Genomic DNA, 27640 nt, shown 5'->3' with positions numbered 1-27640 from the left:
CTATGAACTATTTATCAATCATTCAGAAAAAATATTTAATTAATATAAAATTTTCATGTTCACTGTAAAACATTGTTCACTACCTATTTTAAGCAAATATGATTTTTTGACCCTTAAATGTTTGCATTAATTAACGCAGATGGTGATTGTAAGATACCGGTATAATTACTTTATATAGAACCCTGGTGCAATTGGTAGGCAGACATAAGAAAAATGTAAATTGTTTATTTAAATTCTTTTAAATACCAGCGGGACATAATGATCAGATGCACACTAAATGTAGTACAATATTTCTTGATGCTCTTTCTTTCTCTTTGCTTCCGGTCACGCAGGCGCCGTCTTCTCACACCAACGTCTCCTGACCTTCGCAACTCTTCCTTTTTTAGAAGTAATCCTGCTTTCGTATTTACCAGGTAATAATGCGATAATGCAATGCAATGAAAGATAAATTATGCATTGAAATTGATGTAGTAACTGTTGTCAAAAGGTTCATTGACTTGGATTTTTTCTTTTGGATTTGTTTTACGATAGTTGTACACATTCACACAATTTTATAGTTTTTAGACATTGAACATACAGGAAAACTGAACAAGTAATGATTATGAACAAATATTCAGTTGTACTTTAAGCATGGAACAATTGACGTAATGTACTTTTCACACAGTGGACACGTCGAACGGTTTCTTTTCATAAACAGCAATCTTTAAACTCCCAGTTTCATAGGTGCTAATGTCTGGAAGAGAAAAAAAACGTTAAAAAAAAAATGAAAATGTCATATTTGCAGACTTGCTGTGCGATTCAGCATAATCTTTTGAAATGCCAAAGTCATAAAGCTGGACCAGCGTTTATTCTATGCGGGATTTGCAATGACGTTATCGGCTGGTATAAAACAGTTTCTGTGAGATTACAATTGACAACTTTCAGATAAACAATCCCAGAGGACAGATAGAAGTGGCTGCATGATAACCCAAACAAAATGACGAGACTGCTAAACACACACAATGACCTGTCTACTTGTTAATGCTCACATTCATCTTAAGGCAATACTGCAGTTGTTTGTTCCCTTTAAGGCCATTTAATCATTGCGTTAACAATTGTTAAAAATGCAATTAACGACCGATCTTGCCCTTTGAAATTTGGTCTAGTTAGTACTGTATACAGGGAAATATTCGCCCATGTTTTATCGCCCATATCACCACTGTTGTCAACGGGCGAATCGAAGACTGGGCGAATTCAATTTCTTAACCTATTTCTCTTCAAACAGAACTTTGTCTTGGCGTGTTCAAGACGAGGGGGGGGGGGGGGCGTTTGCAAGTCAAGAAGGGCGAAAATAGCACGGGCGAAAATTACCCTGTACATGTACGATATAGCATTACATGTACGTATATTAGTGTTACTTAGTTGCGATTTTCATCAATCAAGGGTTAGGCTGAATGGACGTACACATAATGATACAGTTAGAATTATTTAAAATAAATTTGATACAAATCAACAGATTAAATATATTAAAATTGACTTGTTAAAAACCTGATCTCATAATTGAACTAACGATATAAATGATAAATTTCATTGTGCTTCAAATAAAACGTCCTCTCTCTCTCTCTCTCTCTCTCTCTCTCTCTCTCTCTCTCTCTCTCTCTTCAATTTCCCAGCTGCCACTGATATATTTCAATCGATTTTGGATGACATAATTGAACAATGTACATGTACTGTAAAAGTAGTTATTAACGCGTGAGGGAAATATACACACGTTTCGCGGTAAGCTTAAAACCGCAAAAAATACCCCCGCGCGTATGGGAAAAAACATCCAAGTATTTTGATAATACCCACGCGTATTGTTTGACCATAGAAAACGCGTACTTAACCACCAGCGTACTTTTACAGTATGCGTCTCTTATGCTTGAAATGTTTCATTTTTTTGTTCTTTCCTTTTTAGCTCTGATAATATGTCCAACTACCAGCTAGGGAATAAGATAGCCGAGTTGGTTCTGGTGACAGGGGAGACCATCAACATCGCTGACGCTCACCAGGATTCTAGATTTGATCCCAATGTATGTGTGAACCTCTAGGATCAAAACCAAATCATCGCCACAACATAATCAGTTCATAATCAGTAATCAGTAACGATGCTAAATAAGTAATCGGCCTTGTCAATATTTTTCAAAGATGATGGATTACATTTAGAGGTTGTCAAACGTCACAGTATTATTGAGTGAATATTAGTTTTTAAGCCAAACCAAAAAAGTTTACGTTTTGAAAAATATATTTTTTAGTTCGAGAGCTTGAAATTGGCTTTGGTTGCTCTAGTATATAATGAATCATGAAACAGGAGTAACATTTTTTTTGGTTGAAAGTGATAATTTAAAAAAAAACAAACCACAATATTTAGTATAAGAACAAAAACTATTATTCTTTAGAAGCTTTTGAATGAATCATTATATGTTTTGACGACAAAAATCAAATCTAGATTGCATCAATTAAATTGAAAACAGTTTTTGTTTATCACGATAACATATATTGAAGAGATAATTATCGCAGATTAGAAAGAAATCTAGATCAGATTATGTTGCATTTTGAGTATTGGATTGCATTTTTGAGTATTGGATTGCATTTTGAGAATTGGATTGCATTTTGAGAATTGGATTACCTCGTGGCATACAATGCTGTTTCTTTTTTTTTCAGAGCGATGGGGAGTCTGGATTCCACACACGTTCCATTTTGTGTAAACCAATCCGGAACCGAGATAATCAGACAATAGGTGTGTAGCAGCACGTAACGCCGTAGGCTCAGGAGACTGCACCGATAATTTTGTCATTTTCTGTCGTATTGAGACGTGCATGCGGTATGTCATTGATCTGAATATGAAGTACTTGACTAGTCTTTTTTACTTTAGGGTGAGTTGGAAAAAGCCATACAAATAAGGACTTTCATTTTTACAACAGCGACCTTTCATCTTTTTGATTTAGCCCTGAATATACTTAATTTATAAGAACTGAATGAAACGCTATAGATTTGTGTGAATGTCGGTATCACACGGCTACAAAGAATATCTTTAATAATCGATTTTTGTGTTTAATACTAGTATCCTCATTCACTTCTTTCTATTGATTTCTTACCAGTAGATTCATAAAAATAATCAAAGGGCAAAAATCTTTCAAGTTCATCAAGAATGTACCTCAAAACCTTTCATTACTCTGTGACTGTTGACGTCACTGATGACCGTTCATTATCCCCATGGGTTTTTAAGTCATCCATCACTGTATACAAATAATTAGTGCATATTGTCAAATTTCATATTTTGCAAAAAATAAGCTAATAATATACTAGCAATAAAATACATAGAAGTGTCAATTTTTCAAGCATTGATGATCATAGGGTTTTGTTTTATACTGTTGTTGTAAGGATATGTAATTTTCCCCCTGAAAGTGGTCGGCAAGAGATTATGAGCTGTCGACATGCAATTGATGAAAATAAAATCATAATTTTGTTGGCGTAACCTAACGTTTCCTACCTATGTGAGCAAGTTCAAAATGTATATTAAGTAGAGAGTCCAATCTAGTTTGCAATAAAAATAGTCTTTGTTGTTCTTTCTGACATTAACTAGGCATTGGAAACTTTGTATTTTCAACACCTTATGAATCAGTTTTATTTTGTCAGTTCTCAAAAAATGGCCTCTCACCGCTCCTTAATATTGGTGCCAATTAAAGAGTGAAATAAGAAGCCCTTATTTGCGTTAGATTTGAATTGTAACAAGAAAAAGGTGAGAAAAGAAACAGAACAACCAATGCATTAATTACAAATTAATTTAAATTTTCACAGACCAAACAATCAGTAAGTTCCAAAACATTTTCGTTCATGAAAATATCAAATAAGCATGCTTTCATTCATAATGTTTTCTTTGTTGAGTAATTTTGTTCTTCCCAAAATTAAAATATACTACATGTATCTTAGAGTCGATGTTTACGTTGCATCCAAGCAACTGTTTGTTTCATTCAAAAAGGTCTAGTAGATTTATCAAGTTTTGTCAGATACCGTATATTGCAATGCTGTAACTATTGTTCTCCAATTGCCTGTTCTAGTGAATTGTTATTATTCAGAAGTAAATTGGGTTGACAGATATGAATTCAAGCAATTTTGGAGAGAATATTGATTATTTACGACCTGTATAGGAATTGGAAGGCTTAATTAGCAAAAAAAATAGAACTCATCGGATAAGCCTTGATAAAGAAGAATAGAACTTAGCTGTTGCGAAGATGCGTACATTCTGGGCATTGAAATGATTTCTTCTGATGTAATTTAAGCAAAAAACATCCCCATCAAGGTCCGGAGAAAGTCATCGAATATCTGGCATATCTTGTGTATGGACACAATTGTACGTTTGGGATGAAAATATTTAAAAGAACGCATGAACGAAAGAAAAGATAATACATATGTATATAAGAAGAAGATGGTTTCGTGTCGTTTTTGTGTCATTATAAACGGTATACTTCACCATCAGAGTTTTCGTGTACATATATGTTGTGACATTGTCCAGAATTAGATTCATTGAGTCGTTCATCACTTTTTATCTCCATTTGAAGGTGTTGCCCAGGTAATGAACCGGATAGACGGCCACTCTTTTGACGACCATGATGACCAATTGTTCGAGGTAGGAAGCTACAAGTCGGTGAAAAATTCCCATTATGTAGAGGCACAACGATGTTCGTTAGTTAGTGAAAGATCGAATGATTGTTGCTACAAAGAATGTAGTCCTACCTAATTAAGCCATATTCAGTATTCATGCACTCTAAGATAGAAAGTATAAACTTTATTTATACTGCATATCTGAAGTTCTTCTACGGTCTTTTAACTATTCTTTATTAAAGATTTACAATAGTCGAATCTTTATTTTCAAAAATCTTAAGTTTAAAAAAAATTGTAGAGTAAAACTAAAGAAAAACTCTTAATGTTGTAGGCTTTTACCATTTTCTGTGGACTAGGAATCAATAACTGTCTTCTTTACGAGGAAATCGCAGTGGCCTCCGCCAAGCAAATGGTAGCTCTAGAGGTAATCCGATTCATCAAAGTCGACTTATACCTCGCGCTCCGTCAGGGCTTATTGTCATAAGTACAAGCATAAATCCTTTCCTTATCATTTTACGTACTGATAGCGAATGTTGAATGGCTTTGCCGTCGGATATTTTTGGAAGCATACAGACATTTCTGATTGTTTTCATTTATTTAACTTAATGTCCGTACAGGTACTTTCATACCATGGAACAGTTACTGCAGAGGATGTCGTCAAGTTAAAGGTACATACACCGTTAAGTACTGAAGTCCACTTACAGACAGAAGTATATCAGGCGGTTTCCCCTTGTATCTGCTTGCAATGCCCGTAAATACTATTGATCAAAACGATCTAAAACATGAGGGAATGAAAACGTGTTTTGACAAAACACTTACAGATATTTCAATATAACACTTTCCCTCCTGAACGGGATCCAATCAGCGATTACTGAAACCACAAAAAAACTACATTTTACTTAAATATGATGTTTGTCATATAAAGTCAATAAAATAAAAAACGGGATATAAATGCAGGCTGATAAAAGGGATATTTTTGTGGTTAGTATACCCTCTATAGGTGAAATAGATGTAGAAGTTTTTCTATTTCTAAACATTAAATTTTCATCATACATTCTACAAATTGAGTTACAGTAAAAAAAATTTTCTAGGGACTACTATTAATTTAATGAGAGATACTAAACGATATCAATTGCACTTTTACGTTCATTTAGAGCAAGCATACAACGCAGATAATACATTAAAAACATTGCGAGCTTTTATTAACAGCAATATTCTGGTTTTGTGTGACGCCCTCGTTTTTACTTAGGGTACATTGAGGGAATCGCTACTTTTACTGAAATTGTTTACCTTTTTACACTTCATACTGTCTTATCACGCAAGACTTCATACTTCTTCAAAGATAAATTATACATGTATACAGGGAGTTGTTTCCCTTTTTTGAAACAAACTCAGAAAACATTTCTACTTCAAAAGTTTATGTACATGTATGTATATAGGCATTATTTGAAAAGATTTAAGGTTGAACGGTATGACTAATAGATTTAAGGTTTTGATATTTTTCTTTTCAAATATTATCTCGTGATTCCGTGTAATCATTAAATAAAAAACGAAGAAAAAAGAACAATATAGCGTAACATTGTCAATTGCATGCTGCTCTGTGTTGAAATATTCCTTTTTATGTTCAAATTAATATCCGTTGTAGTCTAGGAAAGTTGCGGATGCTGATGATTGGAAATTAGACTCATTCAACTTCAACGATTTCTCTCTCACAAGCGACGACATGCTGTTGGCTGCAGTCAGAATCTTCAAAGACCTCGGGTTTAAAAGAACATTCAGAATCGATACCGAGGTAGGTGTGTCGACGTTTTACATGCTTAAGAAAAAGTGCACATATCTCGTGCAAGATAATTGGAAAATGGTGGGAAATCATTATGTATTACTCCAAATATCAACTGACATTTCAGAGTCAGAAATGAAATTAATTTTTTTGGTAGATTGATAGTTTTGGTGTCGTAAAGAAAATTTAAATGTACATACCTTTTTTTGTAATTTTTTTGTATTTTTTTTTTTTTGTAATTTTTTACCTTCAACTTTGCATGTCTATAATCATGTCACTATCCATTATAATGAGAGAAAGTCATAAGCATAAACAATAAAAAAGGTTATCTTAATTAAAAAGCTTTGCAAAGGATTATATTTGTCAATGCTTCTTATTACATATTTGCCAAAGCAATTAAAGTTTTAGTTGAAAGCTGGTCTTTTAATTACATTCAAAACAACAACAATAATACACTATTCCGAAAACACTTAGTTTCTAGTCGGAGAAAATGATACAATGAGATATAATTAAAAATGATAAATGGTTAAGTTGCTTCTGATAATCAATGATGTCATGTGATTCACATTACTAGTAAATTAATATATTATTATAATTAATTAAATTAGTAATTATGCGAATATAAATTCCTTGCAAAATGATAAAGAGACAACTGAGGACTTTTAGGATTGCATTTTTGTTGGGAATTATTGTATATCGTGTTTTTGAATATGAATAGGATATAACAATGCAGAAAACGTTTATGGGCTGTTAGGGAGGATGTTTTTATTATCATTTATGGGTTTATTTTTGCGATTTGCGAATTACATCATAAAGCTGGAAAACACATTATATGATAAGGCAATTGACATTTCCGTTGCTAGCCCTGTTCCGTTTCTTCAATAACAGTGGGTAATTGTGAAATGATGTTATTGGCCACACCAACATGTTTCATATAAATCTATTAATCACTATATGATGTAAGACCTTTAGCAAAAAGTGTCATCACATTTAATGACTGTCTATTTTGCAAAATGGAATAGAGAGAAATATCATTTTGCTACCCCCCCCCCCCCCGCCTCTCGTAATATGTCCAAATGACCTATTTTTCAGATGTTATGCCGGTGGATTCTGACAGTGAGAAAAAATTACAGAAATGTCGCCTACCACAACTGGCGCCATGCCTTTAATGTCTGCCAGTTTATGTTCGCCACCCTCAAGGTTTGTCCGCGTTCAGAAGCACTTCTCTATCACTTTGACCGCAAACCAGGTACCTGGCTTCAAAGTACCGTCTTTAATGGTGCACTCTTCGAATAATCTTTTGTAATAAAAGCCAGTAAAAGCGTCTATGATACCCAAGGTGTATGTCTTAATGATTGCACAATACCCGATATTTTCCGCGGCTATAGCTTGAATGAAAGGTTAGGTTTCACAATATAAAGGGGAATGATGAAACAATCCTTTTTTTTTCAAAGAGTTAACCTTTACATAGCCTTGTAGCTCCTAATCAAGGAAACAATTCACCTTTAACATAGAAAATTAAAACCAATGTCGATTTATTAAAAATGATTCTACGTCGAGTTAAGATAATATTTGAAAGTGTGTTTGCTTCATTTTGATTCCAGATGTCAGGAGTGAGACGACATATTTCGGATAAAGAAAGCCTCGCTTTGGTAGTTGCTTGCCTTTGCCATGATCTTGATCATCGAGGAACAAATAACGCATTCCAGCAAAAGTAATTAAATCTTTTACAGTTTCTTCTAGAATCGTATTACTTCTTCCCCTTTTGCAGACATGCCATTCCTTCCATGTCAGTGAGGCAAGAAGCCAATCGTTTCTGACTGGAAAATGTCAGAATTGCCTTCTTGGAATCATAAACACCTATTAAAGTATACTTTTATTATTATATGTTTTTGAATGTTTAAAAACGGAAATTTTACATGTAAGTGAAGTTCCCATTCACTTATAGCTGTCACACAATAAATTTAGTCAAGATTAGCCAAGTAATTTAAGAGAAGATGTTGGACATGGATACTAGATGTTGACACAGTTAATATACCTTTATTCAGTTATCATCTGTGATTGTTATCATGGTAGATATTTGATGATTTCAAAAGACTATCTGTATAAAGCAGATTCGTCTGTTCGATTTCTGTGGATAGTGTAATGTGTATTGTAATGTTTATTGTATTCCAAATTGCCTGTGTTGATTCTTTTATAAAGTAATGTGTATTGTATTTCGATTTGCAATTACCCGTGTTGTTTTCTAAGGTGCTCAATTTTACAAGCACATCTTATATTAATACTGTATGTGCTATATTTGCTCTCAGAACAAGTTCGGCGTTGGCCCAGCTTTATGGGACGAAGGCTACCTTGGAACATCACCATTTCAACCACGCCGTAATGATACTCAACAGCGAGGTACAGACAGAATTAAGATAGAACCATTTTAACAAGGCCTTGGACTTTCAGTAGGATATAAATATTTATTTCTTGTGTTAAAACAAGTTAAAATGACGCTGGTTTCAAGCGAAATATACGCCGATTGCGTAGTCTTAACTCAAAAGCCAGACAAATCTTGTTGATTTCAAAGAGCCATTACTGAGTGGCCAGCAATGAAATAGAGAGGCCTACGTCACATTGCCGATTGACACAACTACCCAAAGTCCAAGCTCTTGTTAAAATGGTTCTATTTTACAAAAGAGTCCTAATAAATGTTACTAGATACGTGTACACATCTCATTGATAACTGAAGTAAGATTGTACATCCGACTTTATTGTAAGCATAATAGAATATTATTACAAAGAGGTTTTATTTTCATCGTTTTAGAGCCATAACATATTTGGAAACTTTAACTCTGAGGAGTACAGCGAAGTGATCAACTTATTGAAGGACGCCATCTTGGCTACGGATTTATCTCGTCATATTCAGTATGTCTACTTATTTTTTTCTGTATGTGTATTTAAAAATTGCTAAATTGGCAGTTATGTATTTTCCTATGAAAATTTAGGGGAAATCCGAAAAGAACGAGAACAATGCTAAATTTTCAATATGGGGGGAAATAGTAGCAGTGGCCCGTAGGTTGAATTTATCTCTATGTATTTCCTTTTGACGATGACCTTGAGTGCATGTACATGTATAATAAGATAAACTTTTAATCAAGCGTATATATGTGATCATCGAAATGTCTTAATATTATATGCATAATCTTATAAACAGGGTTAGGGACAAATTTTTCGCAATGGTTGACTCAGGAATGAAGAATTGGGACGACAGAGAGTCTAGAGACATATTGCGCAGTATTTTGATGACGACTTGTGACGTAGCAGCGATAACGAAACCGTGGGAGATCCAAAGAAAAGTAAGACATGTGGCTCGTACAAGAAGGGAACGTTACCATATTGCTTCATGCTTTTGTGCGAAATGTTAAAGCTATATTTATATACCATAATGAAAAGGGCTGTTTTTGCAATGATGCAGTGATGGATACCAGACCCAAATTTCGATAGTATGATAACCATGACTTATACATGTAAATCATTGCATTGTTTAGTACTTTTAAGAATGAAAACTAGAGAAACCACTTGACGATGGGAATTGTCATCATCCGACTCGGAGATTAAGTAAATCGTTATAATTGTTATTATTTGCAAAAAGTCCATAGCTTTGTTAGCTTGATGAAAAAAATCACACACATTTTCCCTCTCAGATAATTATGTCCAATTGGTATGGCGCATATTTACATTTATGTACAGCTTCATAAATATGGTTTGGTACGTAAAATATGATTGGCTTCAGGTGACGCGTCTCTTGAAATATATGATGAAAGAAAACTTTTATATAACAATATCCTGTTTTGTACTGTGCTCAGGTGGCAGATCTCGTGATGACCGAGTTTTTTGATCAAGGCGATAAAGAACGAAACGAACTGAAGATACAACCACAGGTAACCTTGTCTTTTTTACTGCAACAAACCCTGCTTCGTCAACGATAAAATTGACACCCTGATAAGGGAACTAAATGCAAACTTCAAGTGCAATATCACAAGTACATGTACATGTAAATGCATTGATATATAGAAATTTTTATTCACAGAAAATTTAATGTTAATTGAAATCGCTCCTTTGGTCGACAGCTTGGTAAAGATAGAATAGTAGTTTATCTAGTATATGTACATGTATCTCTGTGAGAATTATCTCTCTTATTGTGCCTTTGTTGTGAACTTTGAACAACAAAAATTGAAAAAGGACAATATAATTATTTTGCAACAGTATCTTAGAAAAGCCGTTAATTAAAACGTTTCTTTTATTAGCAGACGCTTTTCACAATATTTTACGAGACATTTAAACTGTCTTAGTAATTTGCCAACTATACATATGTACAAGTATTTCGAGGCAATTCCCTAATTACAGTTTTCGTGAAATTTTATAATTTAACGCGATAAGCGCATGCGATACTGGAGAACAGTGAAATCGCTATGCCATTCCATTCCACCGTTCTTGAAAATTCTCATAAATTGCTCGAATTCAATTAAATACTAGAAACGATGTCGTCTTCATTTTGTCACTGGCGAAAAATGATTGTTGACAGCTGATAATTTGTATGAAGAGTTTTCATTGTCAGCAAAATAAAAAAAATTCCTTTTCCTTAAATTCATCGTAACAAATGGCCCTTTGAGCAGTATAAAACACGTTAATATCAGCAACATTCAAGATCGCCAAATCACACGCTTTCGTCAACGAAGGTCTGACTGTGACAAAGAAAAATGATAATCCAATTTTCCACCAAATTTTATCAGTAACTTCTGAGGTTTTTAGCCACTGAATAAGAGCGCTATATTTTATCCTATCGGCAATCCTAGGTATATAGAGCAGTGATTCATTGTACGAACATTGTCTTTTACTAGTTACGGATATTTTTCTTTTGAAAAATGGATTAACCGAATCTTTAGTAATGCTAGTATTCTTTTTAAATTGAGGTCAGAAAAACAGCTTAATCACTATATAGCAATGTTCTGTTGGGTCAGAAATTACCTTCTGACATCATAATTCAATATAACTAAAAGTATTAAAAATTGAGGCACTATAAAATAAAACTTGCATAGTTTTCTAGTAATGTACATGTAATATGTATGCGTTGGCAATTTTCAAACAGGCACATACTGTATAAATAATGTCTTTGTCAAAAAAAAAAGAACTTGCAATCAGATAGACTGTAAAGTGTTTTTAGCTTACTTCAATTTTATATATAAATGCTAGCTTTAATTAAAAAGTTTCTCACCATCGTCTTTAATAATTTTTGTTTATAATATATATAATAAAAATTAAATTGAAGAATATTTCATTCAATTTAAATATTCCTAAACGGAATAATCAGTGAGTGTTTATAGTTTTGAATAAAAGATGATATGAATAAATTTATCTTTTATATAATATGAAAAATCGGATCAATCGGCAAAACAGAAAGTGAACTACAAAAATGTACTTCCATATTTTGACTTTAAATTAAAGATAATTTTCCTATTCATCCGTTTTGATCAGTCGGTGAATATTTAAGCTATTTGATCACTGTTTAGTGCACAAATTCTATGGCTTTGTGATCACTGTCCCGTGCATATGGATTCGAGTGCCAACAGTTTGTCCTTTGTTTTTTGTTCATTTCTAAAAAGTGTTCAATATGCATGTTTTGCGAGCTTATGCAAATTACTAACTGAGCTGTAAAAGAGTCAACCTTGGTTCTGTGGTTTACATGTATTGATTCAACTCTAGCATCGACTCCATTTTTTTTTTTTAGAAAATAGAAATGACATTGCATTGTAATTTTTTTTTACTTTTAAAACAAAGTCTATGATTTGATGAAGAACATTATCATTTGGCCACTTGTCAGTGATTTTTAAAGAAGAAAATCGTTATTGTAATATTATCTGAAAATGAATATTGATTGCATTTATTTAAAACTGTAGGCTAAGAGTCATTGGTAAAGAAAGAAATATCTTAAAGTTAATTCAAACGACATCTCTCATCGTACATCAACTGTATTACAAGCTATTTATAAATGATTTTATTGGTTGATAACGGGTCAATTCTTTTTGGAATAACTTCTGTCAGACAAAAATCGAATGCTTTAGTATATGTTTTAACGTGTTATATTGGTTGTAATTTAAATTATACTGTAAATTTTTACTAAAGCAACATTTCTTTGATTTTGCCATATGATATCAATTTCTTGAAATACTTCACGTAAGCTTGCCAGTTAACATTGTAAACCAAGTGTCTTTTTCAGTATTACCGCTTTGAACCAATGTGCATGTACATGTTCATGTACTTTCACTCACTAATGTGTAACTTTGGATATGGTACAACCATTTATTGAACGCTAAATCGTACTTTTCAGGCATGCATGGACAGAGAAAAGCAAGATGAACTACCCAAGCTACAGTTGGGCTGGATCGATGGAATATGTCTTCCTTTATATAAAGTAAGATATTAATACGTTGCTATGTGGCAACGCACTTAGAAAAAATTACGCACTTTGAAAAAAAATTTCAAAGTGCGTTAAAGATTTGGGACTAAACCAATACACTTTGAAAAAAAAAATTCAAATTGCATTAAATTTTGGACAAAGTTAACCCACTTTAAAAATGTTTTTCAAAGTGCGTTAAGAAGGTACATTAACATTTTTTAGTATCGAGACACTTAACGCACTTCGAAAAAATATGTATAAATTCCAAATTCTCGGAATCAAATTTCTAATTTACTGATAGTATGAAGATAAGTTAACACTAGTGAATCTAGTTTACCGTATTTGAGAACGGGGATGGGGGTGGGGGTAACCAAAGATACAGGCCAATTACTTGTACATCATTTAATTGATAAGAGGAAGAAGGTCCCCATTCCCTCAATTCCCTTCCAAAACATATGGTTTTCAGCAAAATTTAAAATTGGAAAAAAGAAATATGCTCTGTTGTAAATTAAGTATATGCAGCTATATTGAAAAAAAAACGAGCTGGCAAAGCAATAATTTCTCCATTGGTATGTTAAAGAATCTATAAGTGTTTCAACATAAACCCTCTTTTCATATTCTAATCAAATCAATCACTTCAATATAAAAAAAATTAACTAACATTAGATTATTATAAACATTAAAATAAGCATTAGGACGCGTTTTTTTCTCGCACTGATCTTCTAAAATATATTGTTTGTGATAAACATAACTAACGTATCCTTTTTCACATCATGTTTGTTTACAAACACATGCAATTAGCCAGGTGAAATACATTAAACATTGATCTCCATTTTTATATAAAATTTTACATCAATTTACATAAATCATATTCGTTCTGGCATAGCCCAATATACCGGATAAGAAGTAGATTTACTGCATACTCAAAAATGGAAAATGAAGTTACTTAGCGGTGAAGTTTATTTCATAATTGGATAATTCAAATCTCCAAAAGAAAGAAAAGGGAAAAATTCTCATCTAGAAACTGTTTATCAAGTTAGCTGAGAATGAAATATGTTCTTTTTTAAATAAATCACATTAAGCTAAGCAAGGTTAAAACAATCGTTTATTGTCTATAAAAATCTCAATTATTTTGACTTAATCCTGAAGATTTTTTTTTCAAAGTGCGTTAATATCGACGATATCAACGCACTTTGAAAAAAAAATATTTATTTTTCAAAGTGCGTTGACTTGGTCCCAAAATGAACGCACTATGAAAAAAATTTCAAAGTGCGTAATTTTTCAATGTGCGTTGTAACAATGCTATAAGGAATACAAAAAAATAATTCTGTTTTGTGCTTTCTGCATTCTGCTTATTATGCGTAGTTGAGGGTGAAAACACGTACTTTTTATTTCGTAAGCCTGATTATATGAATAAATAACCTATGAATGGAATTAAAAAAATAAATGAAGATATTCATTTAATATTGCCCTAATAACAGAAATTTAAACTTTGTATTGTTCTTAAATTAACAGGCTTTGTCAAATCTCGACGCCTCATTCAAACCGCTCTTTGATGGGGTCCTGAAAAACCGATCTTGCTGGGAGGTTTTAGATGCCGAAAGACTAGCAAAGGATGCCGCCATGCATACAGAGGTTTGAGACAAAAGACTCAGAGGTGCTCCGAACTATTTTAAATCATTGCAACTGCATATTCGCTAAAGTCTACCAGTAACGCACAATTCATACGCAAGTGCGAATTTTTATGATAATTTGTGCAATAAACTTCCCGAGGTTGAAAAAACAAGTGTAAGAAAAATATACAAGCTGTTTACTTTTATTTTCATATTCAATAAAAATTCCACCTTTATGTATTTGCTTTTAAATTAGTCTGTACTCTTGGTTGTCAGTATTGAAAAATTTATTATCTGCGCTAGGTCCCAAAGGATTAGTTGTTTACGTAACTCATCGGCGGATTATAGACCCATTTATTACCATACATGTAACATGCAGAAACCAAAAGTACATCTCTGCCAATTTTTATCATCTATTATTTAATGCTTGATTGGAAAGTGACGATAAGTATGTATTACCATTAAAAACAATTGGTAAACATATTTTTGCATACGTATGAAAAATGGATAAGTCTGTGTGCAATTTGTGCATCATTTGGCTCGTAACCTCTCATTTTCTGCCATGTGTTTGCATGCCCCCCTTACCATGCACGGTTCTAGAAAGGGGGTCGGAGGGGTCCAGACCCCCCCCCCCCCCCCCCCATCTGCAAAATTCAAATTTCTTTAAATTAGATGATTGTACCAAAAATATGCCTCGGACGCCACCACCCCCCAAAAAAAACACCTCAATTGACCGTTAACAACCCCCCCCCCCGGAAAAACTTTCTAGAGTACATGCTCCCTGCATATAAAGAAACGGGAACTAACATTACTTCAACTACAGCTGTACATAAAGATCTAACTTATTTTTTACATTGTGAGTTTTCCGCAGTTTTGGATTAGCTTTCAGCCATATCACGGCATAAACTGTGTACAATCAATGTAATTACATCGTTCAAAAGAAAAAACGAGGCGCAAATTGTTTGATTTTTTTAATCAAGATATATATATTGTTTTTACCTTTATGCAACTAAGATATCAATACTGCATTGAAACTAGAATGTACCGCATTACAGGTAGGTACACCTATAGTAAAGACGTCAGGGGTGGTCTCGATTGATAGAAGAGACCATAAATTGTTCAGAGATTTTAAAAATATGATTCATCTAAGTGTGTCTTTTGCAAAAATTGTTGACTTTAAGCTTAAGATAACCTGAGGTTAAAAAAAAATAAAATGTTAATGGCAAGCTCTTGGCCTGACACGGCACTACCCATTAAAATGTCAGAAGCAATTTATAAACCGATTACAGATAATTATTTCATAAAGTATCATCCGTGAAATAATTCATGGGAACAGGCCCATGTTTATTGGGTTTTGAGACGGTAAACTTTTGATAGATATCGTGTCCGGTGGCTCTTGAGCTAATAGAAAAGTTCTATTAATATATTGTCCTTTGGTTGGAATTGCAGCTTAGTTAAACATTAAATGGTCTTTTCCCTTACAACCTCTTTCTGGACACGATAGCCTCATGTACGACAGTCACGTACTTCCGGTGGACGACGATCTTGGCCGACCGGACATGGCGGTTTTCCTCTCCCTGAGTGACCGAGTCCTTTGGGGGATCGAGTCGTCTAAATCGGCAAAAGAAATTTTCTTTGGTTTTTCTGCTACGGTTCCCGAGTCGTCTTTCTTCTTTTTCAAAGACGATTTCCGTTTATGGGGTTTTTCTACAATGTCTTCTTTTGTAGATTTTGGGCTGTCGACTGAATCGGGTTTTGTTGTATTTATGTTTCCCGGTTTTGTCACTTCTTGGCGACATTTTGGTGCATGATGGAAAGAATGACTCCGCTCAACACCAGATTTGACCTTTGTTTTGTTTTCTAAAGAACCTTTCCTCAAAAGTCTAGGAGATTTTTTTATTTCGGTTTCTACAGTCAAAGGTTTTCTCAAATCCACGGTAGAACTGCTTACTTTGCGCTGTTTTTCACAACCCTTTTTGTCCCTAGAAGTCTTACGAATGAGTTTCGGCGATACCTCTGTCTCCTGAGTAGAAACCGACTCACCATTGTGTTCATGGGCTACAATTGGCAAGCCGTGCAATTCTTCGAAATTGTCTCTGTGTCTAAATCTTGGACTTTCTCCGCGCAGACTGACCATTGAACCAAAGTTGGATGACGGCGTACTTGCATCGATTCTATGAACGTCTGACTTTGCTCGGAATATCGTTCTCTGGTGGTTCATGTCGGCTACCGACTTCCGAGGTCTACGGATGGAGTGGATGTACTCGAGGTCGCCTACCCATAATGCATCATCTCCTTCCAAAAACGGACTCTTCCCGCCCTTTCTTGCAGCAATGGGGGCGTGCAGTTTATTGATGAACGAAGCAGCAATGACGGTCGCGCGAAACGAAGACGATTTGTTCGGGGAATCATTACGATCACATCTCCTAAGCGACCTTGTGGGGCTATCCGTCTCGACTGAAAACAAAATTATAGATATTATCGTCTTTAAATGAGATGAAAAAAAAATAACCAAATTTCTCTAATCCTTTCCGGCCGGTATACCGTAATTAATAAATCTCATAATTTTATCAAATATTGATTAATTTTGAGACAGTATTTATCATTTTTCTGAAGTTTATAAAACAATTTATTTAATAAATGTTACATTCAGTTATTTCCATCAAATGACATATTTTAGGAAGATAAGATTTTCTGACCTCTATTTTTGAGGGGAGTGGGAGATCCGTATTTGGGTACAATGACGAGGGGGTAGGGATTGACTACTTCCTCCCCCTCTACCCCCGGATCTGTGGCGCTTCTGTCCCGTTCACACGATGAACCCTCTCTTGTTTCGTTCCCAGCTATAAAAGACAAAAATAAGAAATACCAATCCATATTCTGTAACATTTTCATTGAGTTTCTCTAACAGACCCCACTAAATGAAAATGGTTTGCAGCAAAACTCACGTAAAACTCGGTTGGAAAGTTTTGCACAAATTGGGATTTTCTTGACAAACATTTCTGTTAACTCCGCCAGGCACCAGTCTTTGTAACTGCACTAACTACACCCTGTCTGCTTTTTATAGTACGATGGGTGGTTAGATACTTTGACAAATTCTCCCATATACATTTTTAATGTATATACAGTCCGGGGCACACGGTGCAATCGCATAGAAATATATCTGCGTCAGTATTGCATTTGCTAACGTTTGTGTCATATAAGGGTGGGGGTGCAAATTTAATCTTAGCAAATTTGTCGATCTTAGAATGCCCCCAAAACATAGTCCATAGAGCATTTTGGGAGACATCTGTTAGTTTTAGAATAAACGATCCAGAGTATTTTAAGATATTTTGATGTAATAAAGCAATTTCCAATACTGTCATAACATCGATTTGTTCATATGCAAAACAAAAATTATTAGTGATACATGTACCTGCTTGCATGTCGATCTATTCTCAAAGATAGACATCTTGTCACCACCAACATGATAACTTCATATAAACAACCCTCTTAATTCTCTGTTCTCTTAATTCTCTTAATAATAAATAACTGTCTTTATTCAGGAATACAGTTTCCTCTTTATAGTACATACCAGTAAAAGAACATAGAAAAGTACACTTACTGCTAAGTGGAGACCCTTCCGCATCGTCGTGAATAGTTTCTTGTTCCTGCTGCAGGCGTAGTAATATCTGCTTGATTTCGTTTTCATCCCTCGAGTGCTGGCGAACAAAATAGCTCCTCTGTTTCTCGATAATCTTTTGTCTCTTTTCGCATTCCAGCTTTTCCACACTATTTCTGATTGTCATCTCTTTCATATTATGCGCCTCCAATGGGGCATTTGGCTTCGGATGTTCCGTATGTTTCATCGCTATGGCCACCTAGCTCCCTTACAATTCTTTTTATGCAGCATGCACGCACATTTTTTTTACGTTAGCTTTAAATGTCAAGTTTTTAATTTCATGCCCATTAAAAAACATTGATAAAATATCTCGAGATTGATACCCTGAGCGTTACATATTTTTGAATATTTTTTTCCTCTCTAATGAGGCAGTTTCACGTATCGAGATTGGTTCTCTATATGTTCATTTATGTATAATTTTTGTCAATGTTGGTTTTAAAAACAACATGCAAACTTAAACAAAGGCTCATTTTACAGTGAAAATGGGCCATAAGTTAGGTATGGCTCCATTTAAAGTATCAATGACCTCACAACAATTAAAGGCGTTTGTGTAGTCAAATTTCAATTTCGGCGTTATATATTGAAATTTCTCTCCGATCAGATGCCGATAGTCCACAATAACACAGTATTAGTTCACAATAACAAAGAGCTAAAATGCAATGTCATGATTGGAAACAAAAAATAAATCCAAGTAGATTTCTTGCTCAATTTTTCAAAATGACCAATCAATCACTGTTTAGTAAATCGATTGCTAATCCATTTCACTGCGAAAACTGACGCTCCAAAAAAAAAAAAATACAAAAAAATATACCCCAGAACAAAGATCGGAAATAAGAAATAGGATGACCTTTCTGAATCTAAAATCTGCCCAAGAAAGTCTTGATTATATCCTTCATTTCCTTTAGATTCCCATTGGATTTTATGCCAGACAATGCCTCCAAAGTCACGTAGTAGTCTTTGCCCACTGAAATTGACCAGCGCTGCTTTGGAACTGGGTCCGGCTATTTTACATGGTTAATTTCCTGTTTTCCCCCTTGATCGACTCGTTCAGCTAGCTGTCCCCAGAATAAAGACGTGTTTGTCGGTTGTGAAATATATTTATTGCGTTCTGAATGATGAGGTAATTTCAAGCTCCCGTGACACGGTGTATACATATATACCTAGTGCTCGAATTAATGACAATCATTGAACGACCTTTTATACCCAAACACATCCACTGCACTTCAAAATCGGTCAATACACAAATGCCATCGTAAAACCATTCTAATTTCATGATTCATTTTTTGGGAGGAAGGTTTGGGAATAGAATATTGGGGCCTTAGTTTAAGTCAACATATTTAATATGTATCAGTAAATAGAGGCATATCTTGGGATGTTGATACAGAGAAATATATGAATGCAATGAATATGCATAAGAGCATTAAACCCCTATTAATAAAACCTGGAGAGTGAGAAGCCATTGATAAAGCGGTATTTAAATACCGCAATATTAAAATTGAAAAGCAACAAACATTTTTCAAGCACAAAGAAAAGAGTCGCAATTGTTTCCGCTAAACAACTTCACTGGACCCTTGAATGATCGCTTCCATTCAATAAGAGGCCCGTACTAAAGTTGACCCTGCCAAGGGCATCCTGGTTCCATCATTATGAAATTTGTATATACTGGTAAGTAATATAAACGGGAAAAAGGTTCAAGTTAATCATGTATCTGCAGCATACCTTAATCCACCGAATTATTTGTAGTGTTTCAACTATTAACTGCTTATGTTGTTAAAGAAGATGTCATACAACATTTTGTAAAAGAAAGAACAAAAATTTCACAATCGTTACAAAGTTTTGAAAAATTACATATTTTGCGTATTTTATTGTTGTGTAAAGATCGATGAAAGTACTTAAGATGTGTTTCTAAAAAAATTGCAAAAGTAATTGGCTATGAGTATAGTTTGAGCTGTAAATCTCAATTAATTAATCAAATCGCTAGAATATACGCTACATAAAATTGTGTTTTCTAAAAGAGGTATATATGAATCCACAAGACAACATAATTTATTTAGTGTATGCTGTTAAAAAGTACATGTATACAGGGGTTTCAAAGATAAGGACCATGCAAATGCTGCATTTTGGAGGCTAAAAACCCTTGACGTTCATCTCATAAAAATTGCTCAACGACCTGTCACATCTAGACGCGCACACTGAATTACAACATTCATAAATTGATATCTCAGAGGGTGACGGAGGTTTCATCTGGCAAAATAACCTTGAGTTGATATTCAAACCATAACTTAGGTCATTGTAAGTTACCTGCGGTATATGATATACACATGATCTATACACGTCCTATCAATTATATCTACGGATTTGATTTGATTTTCTTTCAAAATTGATAAAGTTAACACGCGGATGTTTTCTCTAAATGAAATTGATTGAAATAATGTTGGAAGATCTGCATTTGGTCTAGTAAGTAAAGGATGACTATCAGTAAAAGTCATTAAAATTAAGTACTTTTTATCGCGCTGTCCAATTTAAAATTGGTAAGATATGCTCAGAATGAAATTGCTTCTTAACTTTAAGGATGTCACATATATTGTGACATTTTAGCTTTAAAGAATACTTGACACATGTTCTAATATTCAAAAAGCAATTGTCAAATTTCAATTAGCATTTGAAGAAATGATTAACACCCTTTTAAAAATGTTCAGATTTTTTTCTGATCAGACGCTTTAAATGGAATTTTATATGGTAAGAATAATTTTAATGAACTTTACTTTAGTGTCCTGAATGGGTCTTATGTCGCTGAACGAAGATAAGGAGAAGGTCTACTGCAGTAGAGTGTTTCACCTTAAAATTAGCGCCTATAGAAAAAAGTACTTATGGACTTTACCTATGTAAGATTATTTCGAGGAACGAAATAAATGGACCAGATTGTAGCAGCATTAATTTTTATTTAATGAAAAGTTTGAAAGGCTTGGGACAACTTATTGTTGAAAGTGAATAGGAGACCATCATTGGCGCTATTTTGTCAAACGTTGCATTAATTTCGCATTCCTAAAATACTAGGTTAGTTGGTCAAACTGAATGTAGCGACGACAAATGCTCTGTACAAGTTGTACAGCCTCCATAGAATCAGTGAGGATGTTAAATGCCACCAACATGTTTATTAAAATAACCATTTAGAGCTGGTTTTCGACATTATAATAATCATTATCATCATTGAATATGCCAGTCGTATGTCCTATACGCTTTTTTTTCTTTCGGGGAGTTGAGAGTTGGTTACCTACAATTCAAATAAATCGGTAGAACACAGTGAGATAACGTTTTTGCTTTAAGTACCTGTTACAAGATACCCTATTTAAAAAAAAAACATTTAGAAAAGTTTAAAAAAAAAAAAAAAAAAAGTTCGTTCCAGATTACAAAACATGCTTTATGGATTAATTTTGAATTAACGCAATATTAATTTTCTGAGTTCAAATTGTATCAAGAAATATACAAAACATAGACTGCTATACGAACGACAACTCTCATCAAATGGCTCGTATTGAGTTTTTCTTTTGTGAGTGTTGTGTGTTGTATTATTCAAATTGTACCAGAAGAAAACCGGAACACAGACACTGCCCCCCCCCCCAAGAAACAATCCAAAAGTCAAAATAACAAATCCAAAAAAGGGGGTTTTGGGTTGTTGTTTTTTTTATGTACGAGACTAAAATTCATAATTTTTCCCTAACACAGTTTGTTGTGCTCGTATTTATCATTAGTCCGAAATATCTGAAGATTTCCTACCCTTTTTAACGATTTTGATATTTTACTTGTAAAATATCAAGAAGCCAGGAAAATATGAAAAGGGGAAAATGATAAATAACCCATGTAAGAATAAACAAATTAATGATAAGAAAGGTTTGGGCTAGTTATTACTCTTTTAGTTTAATACATTGCAATTTAATTTACACAATATTTTAAAATCAAATTTCTGTTTATCATTACTTTCTAAATGAAAGTTGAAACTTGAAAACAACAAAGGGAACACATGAAATTTGCAAGGACACACTGCAGCTATTTAATATTGGACACATGGTATCAAAAAGGATGATTTTACATTTACAAAACATTTCCTTAAATCAAATTAATTTGTTGTTTGTGTCTTAAACTGGTATCTAACAAGTATGCATTTCCTTACATATACCTGCTATGATACGGAACTTATTTCGTGGGAACGACTTTCATTTCGTGGGAGCGACTTTTATTTTGTGGGAACGACTTTTATTTCGTGGGAACGACTTTCATTTCGTGGGAACGACTTTTATTTCATGGCCACGACTTTTATTTCGTGGAAACGACTTTCATTTCGTGGGAACGACTTTTATTTCGTGGCCACGAATTTAAAAAAAATATCTTCAGCATATGTCCTATGGCAGCCACCGTAGTACTTCGAAAGAACAACATGACAAAAACAAATGTACATTATATTTCCAAACAAGTAATCATTATTACATCAAGTATATAAATATTGATTTCCATCTAATTTGTACATCAAACGAAGATATATCTATAATTGTTCATGTTAAATAGGGTGGACTAACTTGTTGGGACTTTGCAATGAAAATAAGGTGGTCAAATTTTCATGTCATTCCACCAACCGTTGTTCAATACATCTGATGTTTTCCTGGCAAGTAAAATATTCCTGGCTTTTTAACAATTTTTATCGTTTACATGCCAGGCAAGTAAAATATCAAAATCGTGAAAAGGCAAGGAAAACGTCGGATATTGCGGACTACATCATCTGGTTTTTTTTAGTACGTCAAACATTTCAGTATTTTTTAACGAAAAAAAGTGTGCGAAGACTCCGTCCACTTCCTATATGGCTATAATTATACATGCACATGTAGCTTTAAACAAATATTTTTACAAAGCATTATCTGATTGCAACATCATAATGGAGTTCAGTTTTATATTTGTATTAAATTTTACCACGAACACATCCACATACTTCTAATGGTCTGTGTTAGCACATATGTTATAAAATACCACTTTTAACTCTTAATAAAAGTACCTCTTTAAATACTTACTCGCAAATCGTGATCTGAAAATTGAATGCATTGCATTTGGGGAAAACTTTTTTTTTTCATTTCTATTGTTTCCGCGTGACTTTTAAAAAAAATATCAGTCTGGTATATACAATTGAAAGGCATGTCACAAATGAAAACCCGATGGCTAAGGTTTTATAAAAATTAACATAATATATATATGAACAATTAAAGTTTATAATAAATACATTTTTTAAAAATATGTCCAGTTTTAAAACAAAAAGCGGAGTTAGATAACTAGTGTGTTATAATGATACGCATACCATCTATGTATCGTACAAAATTTATCGTGTAAATGTTTTGTCACTTTTCGCGCATTTGTTGTAACAAAGACCATGCCCAAAATGCGTTGTAAAACTACAAGTACATTTGTAACAACGTTAACACTATAGGAATTGATAAGACTGTTCAAAGTACAAGTATTAGTACTTGAACAGGAATGTAAGGGAGACGTGTTATCATTTCATGTTTAACCTGTCAAGATAACGCATATTTAAAAAAAAATAAAAGGACGTACAACAGTTATTGTTATGATCAGAATTTGTGCACGGAAACAGTAGTTTGGAAGTGGCAGCTATCGTCCATTTAAATGTTTCACGCCTGGTGATTCTTACATGAACGTATATGTGCCTATTCTGTCGCCATGTTGCATCTTTTAAATTAAGCAGTCCGCATTAAGATTAACTTTTGAGTGGAAGTCCAGCTCGTTTCTGCTTTGTGTTGGACATACTGTAAAATGATACGAGAGGCTGATGAGGAGGACTTAGAGCGAGGCTCTGACGATTTGGACAGTTCTGTACCGGACGATGGCGGCGAGACATGGACGCCAAAGGTCTCCCAAACTCTCACCGACTCGACATCCGGTTTGTATAGGAAGCCTATCATATGGTAGTTCATACATCAAATCTTGTAAATCGTAGGTATGATGATAAAGCTGCTTATCGATTTTATCTACCTTTATAATTGAACAATCGATCTAGACGGCTTATGCAATGTTTGTGTGTGCACCGAATCGAAAGTATAATACACAATTGTGCACATTCAACCAGAATTGAACTAATTGATAGCTCCAAAAGTCGTGGGTCATTGCAGACTACTGTCTAGGACAAACTTCAAAATATGCGTCTAATACCATCTCAATTGAAATCGATTTAATTGAAATACTTTGTCATTTTGCATTACGTAGTTAGATTACAATTAGTATTTGATTACGAATGGTCATTTCATACAACAGGCACCTAATGTTTCGTGAATATATTTTCTTATAAAATAATACAAATCCTTCCTAATATTAATTCAATTGTTAAGCATTGCCGCTACCTTCTCGCATTGTATTTAGTAGAAATAATACCCCGGTAAAAGCGGTTTAGTAATGCTCATTAACATACCAGATTAAAAAAAATACAAGATGAAGTTACTTTAAATCTAAACATATATTTTAATCCATAAGCACAAACTTTAAAACAAAAAAGAATGCTGAGTTACATTTCACCTAAAGGTACATATACATGCATATGCTTCTGAGTATAAATTTGATTGACAAATATATAATCCATGCCTAGTTTCTGATGATTTAGGATTATGAACACATTTAGGTTAATCTCCAAGAAAAAACTCAAAATCCTAATAAAGTATTACTATATTTTATTCTGTAGATTTGGAATCATCTTCAGAGTTTAATGAGGCCCAGTTTGCCCTGACTTGCGCAGTATGTGGCCAATCGTGTAGCACGGCTCGGTTCTGTAACCAGTGTTCTCTCTATATTTGCGAACAATGTGTTGCACAGCATCTTAAAACTCCTGGGAAGCACTACGTCGTCGATTTTCGGGAACGAACTGTCGGCGTACCTCGCTGTATCCAACATCAGAGCACAGAGAGCACGTACCAATGTACCACGTGCAACGTGTGCATCTGTAACGATTGTATGATGACCATGCATCGGCTGCACAGAAATGTTCATATAAAAGAAGTAATGGATCGACAAAGCAATACTCTGATGAAAAATATGGCTGAACTCCAATCGGTAATAAAACCAGTGTTCCAGCAAAAAATTGACTTCATGAAATTAAAGTTAGCCAATGCAAAAAGGGCTTATGATGTTATGGACAGTGATATTTCAATGTGCGCTGAGAAATTGCGCCGAGATGTAGATTTAGCCATCGAGGCATTAAAGTTAGAGGCGGAAAAGTACAGAAAAGAACATACAAGAGAACTAGAGCATGATATCTCTGTTTTAGAGACGAAACTAATAGAAGTGCAAGAAGCCTCGAAAAAGGGTGAAAATGCCTTGTCAAACTCATTAGAACTTCTGAAATATGAATCAAATATTGAATCACTGAAAACGATTCCAGATATGACAGACTTCGAATTGCCAGTATTTTCTCCTGGCCGGGTAGACGTTAAGGCCGGCGTTGGACAGTTGTCTCGTTTGGTCAAATCGGTCATTCCTTCATCTGCCATCAAAAAGAGAAGTGCAAAGAAATCCAAGAAGATAAAGTCAGAGCCAACGATTGAAACGTCCATTACTGTTGGAGAAAGATATGTTTATGACGTAGCATGTGCATCAAAATCGTCTGCTTGGATGTGTGGAGCTGGCCTCTTTTACTACGACAACAATGTGCGATTGATTGAAAAAGATGGAAATAACAAAGAAACATTAGAGTGTCCAATAAATCCTAAATACATAGCTTTGAAGTCTCCTGGACGTGTTCTTTTCAGCGACGACTCTGACAAAACAGTCAAACTATGGTCACGTGATGACCAGGGAGTTTTCATCAAAACCGACAGTTGGACCCCAGAGGGACTGGCCGTTACATTGTCTGGTGACGTCATTGTTTGTCAATACAAGAAAACAGAGGTAGCAGCTGAGCATAATTCGTTGTCAAGGGTTGTACGATATAACGGCGAAGGCTCCGAGATCAGAAAAATGGAGTACAGAAAAGAAAAAAGATTGTTCTGGCATGCTCTCTTTGTCGCCGAAAACAGAAATTTCGACGTTTGTGTGTCTGATTCAGCTAAACATGCAGTTGTCGTGCTGGACAAGATGGGAGAATTTCAATTCATCTACAAGGGAAACATCAAGACTGGAAAATATCAGAGCTTCAACCCGAGGGGCCTCGATACAGACAGTCAGGGGAATATTCTGATCTCGGACTACATGAACTACACTGTCCATATCATCGACCAATACGGCAATTTTCTCCACTACTTGATGCGAAAACATCTGAAGTTCCCGCTGGGTATCTCCGTGGATGCTGACGACAAGGTGTGGGTCGGGGAGTATAACAATGGCACGATTGCCGTCATAGAATACCTGTCTTAGATTTTATACAGTCGTGTTTATCTCTCAACGAGGTTTGGAGGCGTAGCTATTGTGTTTTGCTCAGGTTCTTCTTTTGTCAGATGAACTTGCCAGTCGTGCTATAAAGGAACCACCCATCGAATGAATATCGGAAGTTTGCTGGAGATTTCTAAGACATGGCCATATTTTCTAGTTGTGAACTCACTATTTTGATTTTTTTTCGTTTAAGATTTGAGTATCAAAAGATTTCTTTCCTTATTAAAAGGGGAAACTACGGTTGATATCTACATGTATGGAGAAAATTATTGTCTTAATTTTGAATGTCTATAGCCTTGACAGCAAAATTGAAATAAAGATTTCATGCTTTTTGAAGTTATACACAACATTGAAAATGGTTCCATGGAGGTAATCCCCAAACCTAACCCCCTGAAAACGAAAAGTTCAAATATCCGGATCTTGAAGACAAATCAAACGCTAACCTCTTTATCATATCTTTACCATTTCCTTCCTTGACATCAGATGTCAGTCATTATACTCAACTTAAGCAATCATTCTATCAACTTACGAACTTGGCTACAGTTCGAAGTAACCAACTCAAAAAAACATACTTAGCCATTTACGATAGAGGCAAGATAAACAATTACCATCAATTAATAGGAATTAGGCAACAAGTCAACAATATCACCAATAAATTACACAGAAAATATATAATTTCAAAGGTTTGAAAATTCAAGTAATCACAGATTATTAGCGTATCATACACGATACCATAATATCACCTGGTATTCGATGAAAATTTTCAATAGATTATATTTTGATTGTTAATCTGGATGCAAACTATTTTTTTTTATTGTTACTTAAATTAATAAAAGACAGAACATAATTATTATTCATACTTGTGGTAAAGGATGCTATTTGAGTTCTGTTTCAAGAAACAGCTTACATCAAAACTATGTATGAAGTTTGGTTTTAATTGTACGTCAAACAATTGGAATCCCAGATGAGAATTTTTTGAAACTGCAAAATTTTAAACATACTGTATACACCATCGACAAAGGGTTTATTTACTGACATACATGTGCGTCATACGCTGCAAATAGGACTATGAAACCAAGGCCCAAGGTCATCATAATGGAACGGTC

General features: G+C 34.3%; 3 protein-coding genes across 4 annotated transcripts in view; 2 read left to right on the top strand and 1 right to left on the bottom strand.

Annotated features, from left to right (window-relative positions):
- The window catches only part of LOC128190062 (dual 3',5'-cyclic-AMP and -GMP phosphodiesterase 11A-like), a 50230-nt gene extending 35580 nt beyond the window's left edge, over positions 1-14650 (top strand). The window contains exons 6-20 of one of the 2 annotated variants that reach the window (XM_052861966.1): positions 333-413; positions 1937-2051; positions 2683-2758; positions 4581-4648; positions 4955-5047; positions 5241-5291; positions 6269-6415; positions 7496-7603; positions 8008-8117; positions 8713-8803; positions 9213-9313; positions 9603-9744; positions 10255-10329; positions 12777-12860; positions 14361-14650. In XM_052861966.1, coding sequence (XP_052717926.1) covers positions 333-413; positions 1937-2051; positions 2683-2758; positions 4581-4648; positions 4955-5047; positions 5241-5291; positions 6269-6415; positions 7496-7603; positions 8008-8117; positions 8713-8803; positions 9213-9313; positions 9603-9744; positions 10255-10329; positions 12777-12860; positions 14361-14486 — 1468 coding nt within the window. In that variant the 3' untranslated portion in view covers positions 14487-14650. The remainder of the gene's footprint in view (positions 1-332; positions 414-1936; positions 2052-2682; positions 2759-4580; positions 4649-4954; positions 5048-5240; positions 5292-6268; positions 6416-7495; positions 7604-8007; positions 8118-8712; positions 8804-9212; positions 9314-9602; positions 9745-10254; positions 10330-12776; positions 12861-14360) is intronic. The other variant, XM_052861974.1, reaches the window with a different exon arrangement.
- Positions 14651-15414: 764 nt separating this feature from the next.
- Positions 15415-19269, bottom strand: LOC128190074 (uncharacterized). The gene is made up of 3 exons (XM_052861983.1): positions 18063-19269; positions 17158-17301; positions 15415-16915 (listed from the first exon to the last, which is right to left on the bottom strand). Exons 1-3 carry the CDS (start codon positions 18304-18306, stop codon positions 15978-15980), a joined length of 1326 nt encoding a protein of 441 aa, XP_052717943.1. The 5' UTR covers positions 18307-19269; the 3' UTR covers positions 15415-15977.
- A 4381-nt stretch (positions 19270-23650) lies between these two features.
- Positions 23651-27275, top strand: LOC128168221 (uncharacterized). The gene is made up of 2 exons (XM_052834408.1): positions 23651-24060; positions 24853-27275. Exons 1-2 carry the CDS (start codon positions 23934-23936, stop codon positions 26517-26519), a joined length of 1794 nt encoding a protein of 597 aa, XP_052690368.1. The 5' UTR covers positions 23651-23933; the 3' UTR covers positions 26520-27275.
- The last annotated feature ends 365 nt before the right edge of the window (positions 27276-27640 follow it).

Source organism: Crassostrea angulata, chromosome 1 (assembly GCF_025612915.1).
Source record: "Crassostrea angulata isolate pt1a10 chromosome 1, ASM2561291v2, whole genome shotgun sequence".
NCBI lineage: Eukaryota > Metazoa > Mollusca > Bivalvia > Ostreida > Ostreidae > Magallana > Magallana angulata.
This window is presented reverse-complemented; position numbering and strand designations above follow the sequence as displayed.

Bases quoted from the DNA above. Each gene is read 5' to 3' on its own strand.
- LOC128190074 (XM_052861983.1), bottom strand. From the start codon at position 18,306: ATGAAACATACGGAACATCCGAAGCCAAATGCCCCATTGGAGGCGCAT. The intron at 17,302-18,062 runs GTAAGTGTACTT...TGTCTTTTATAG, and splicing joins GGAAGGGTCTCCACTTAGCA to CTGGGAACGAAACAAGAGAG. The intron at 16,916-17,157 runs GTCAGAAAATCT...TTTTGTTTTCAG, and splicing joins CACTCCCCTCAAAAATAGAG to TCGAGACGGATAGCCCCACA.
- LOC128168221 (XM_052834408.1), top strand. From the start codon at position 23,934: ATGATACGAGAGGCTGATGAGGAGGACTTAGAGCGAGGCTCTGACGAT. The intron at 24,061-24,852 runs GTTTGTATAGGA...TTTATTCTGTAG, and splicing joins TCTCACCGACTCGACATCCG to ATTTGGAATCATCTTCAGAG.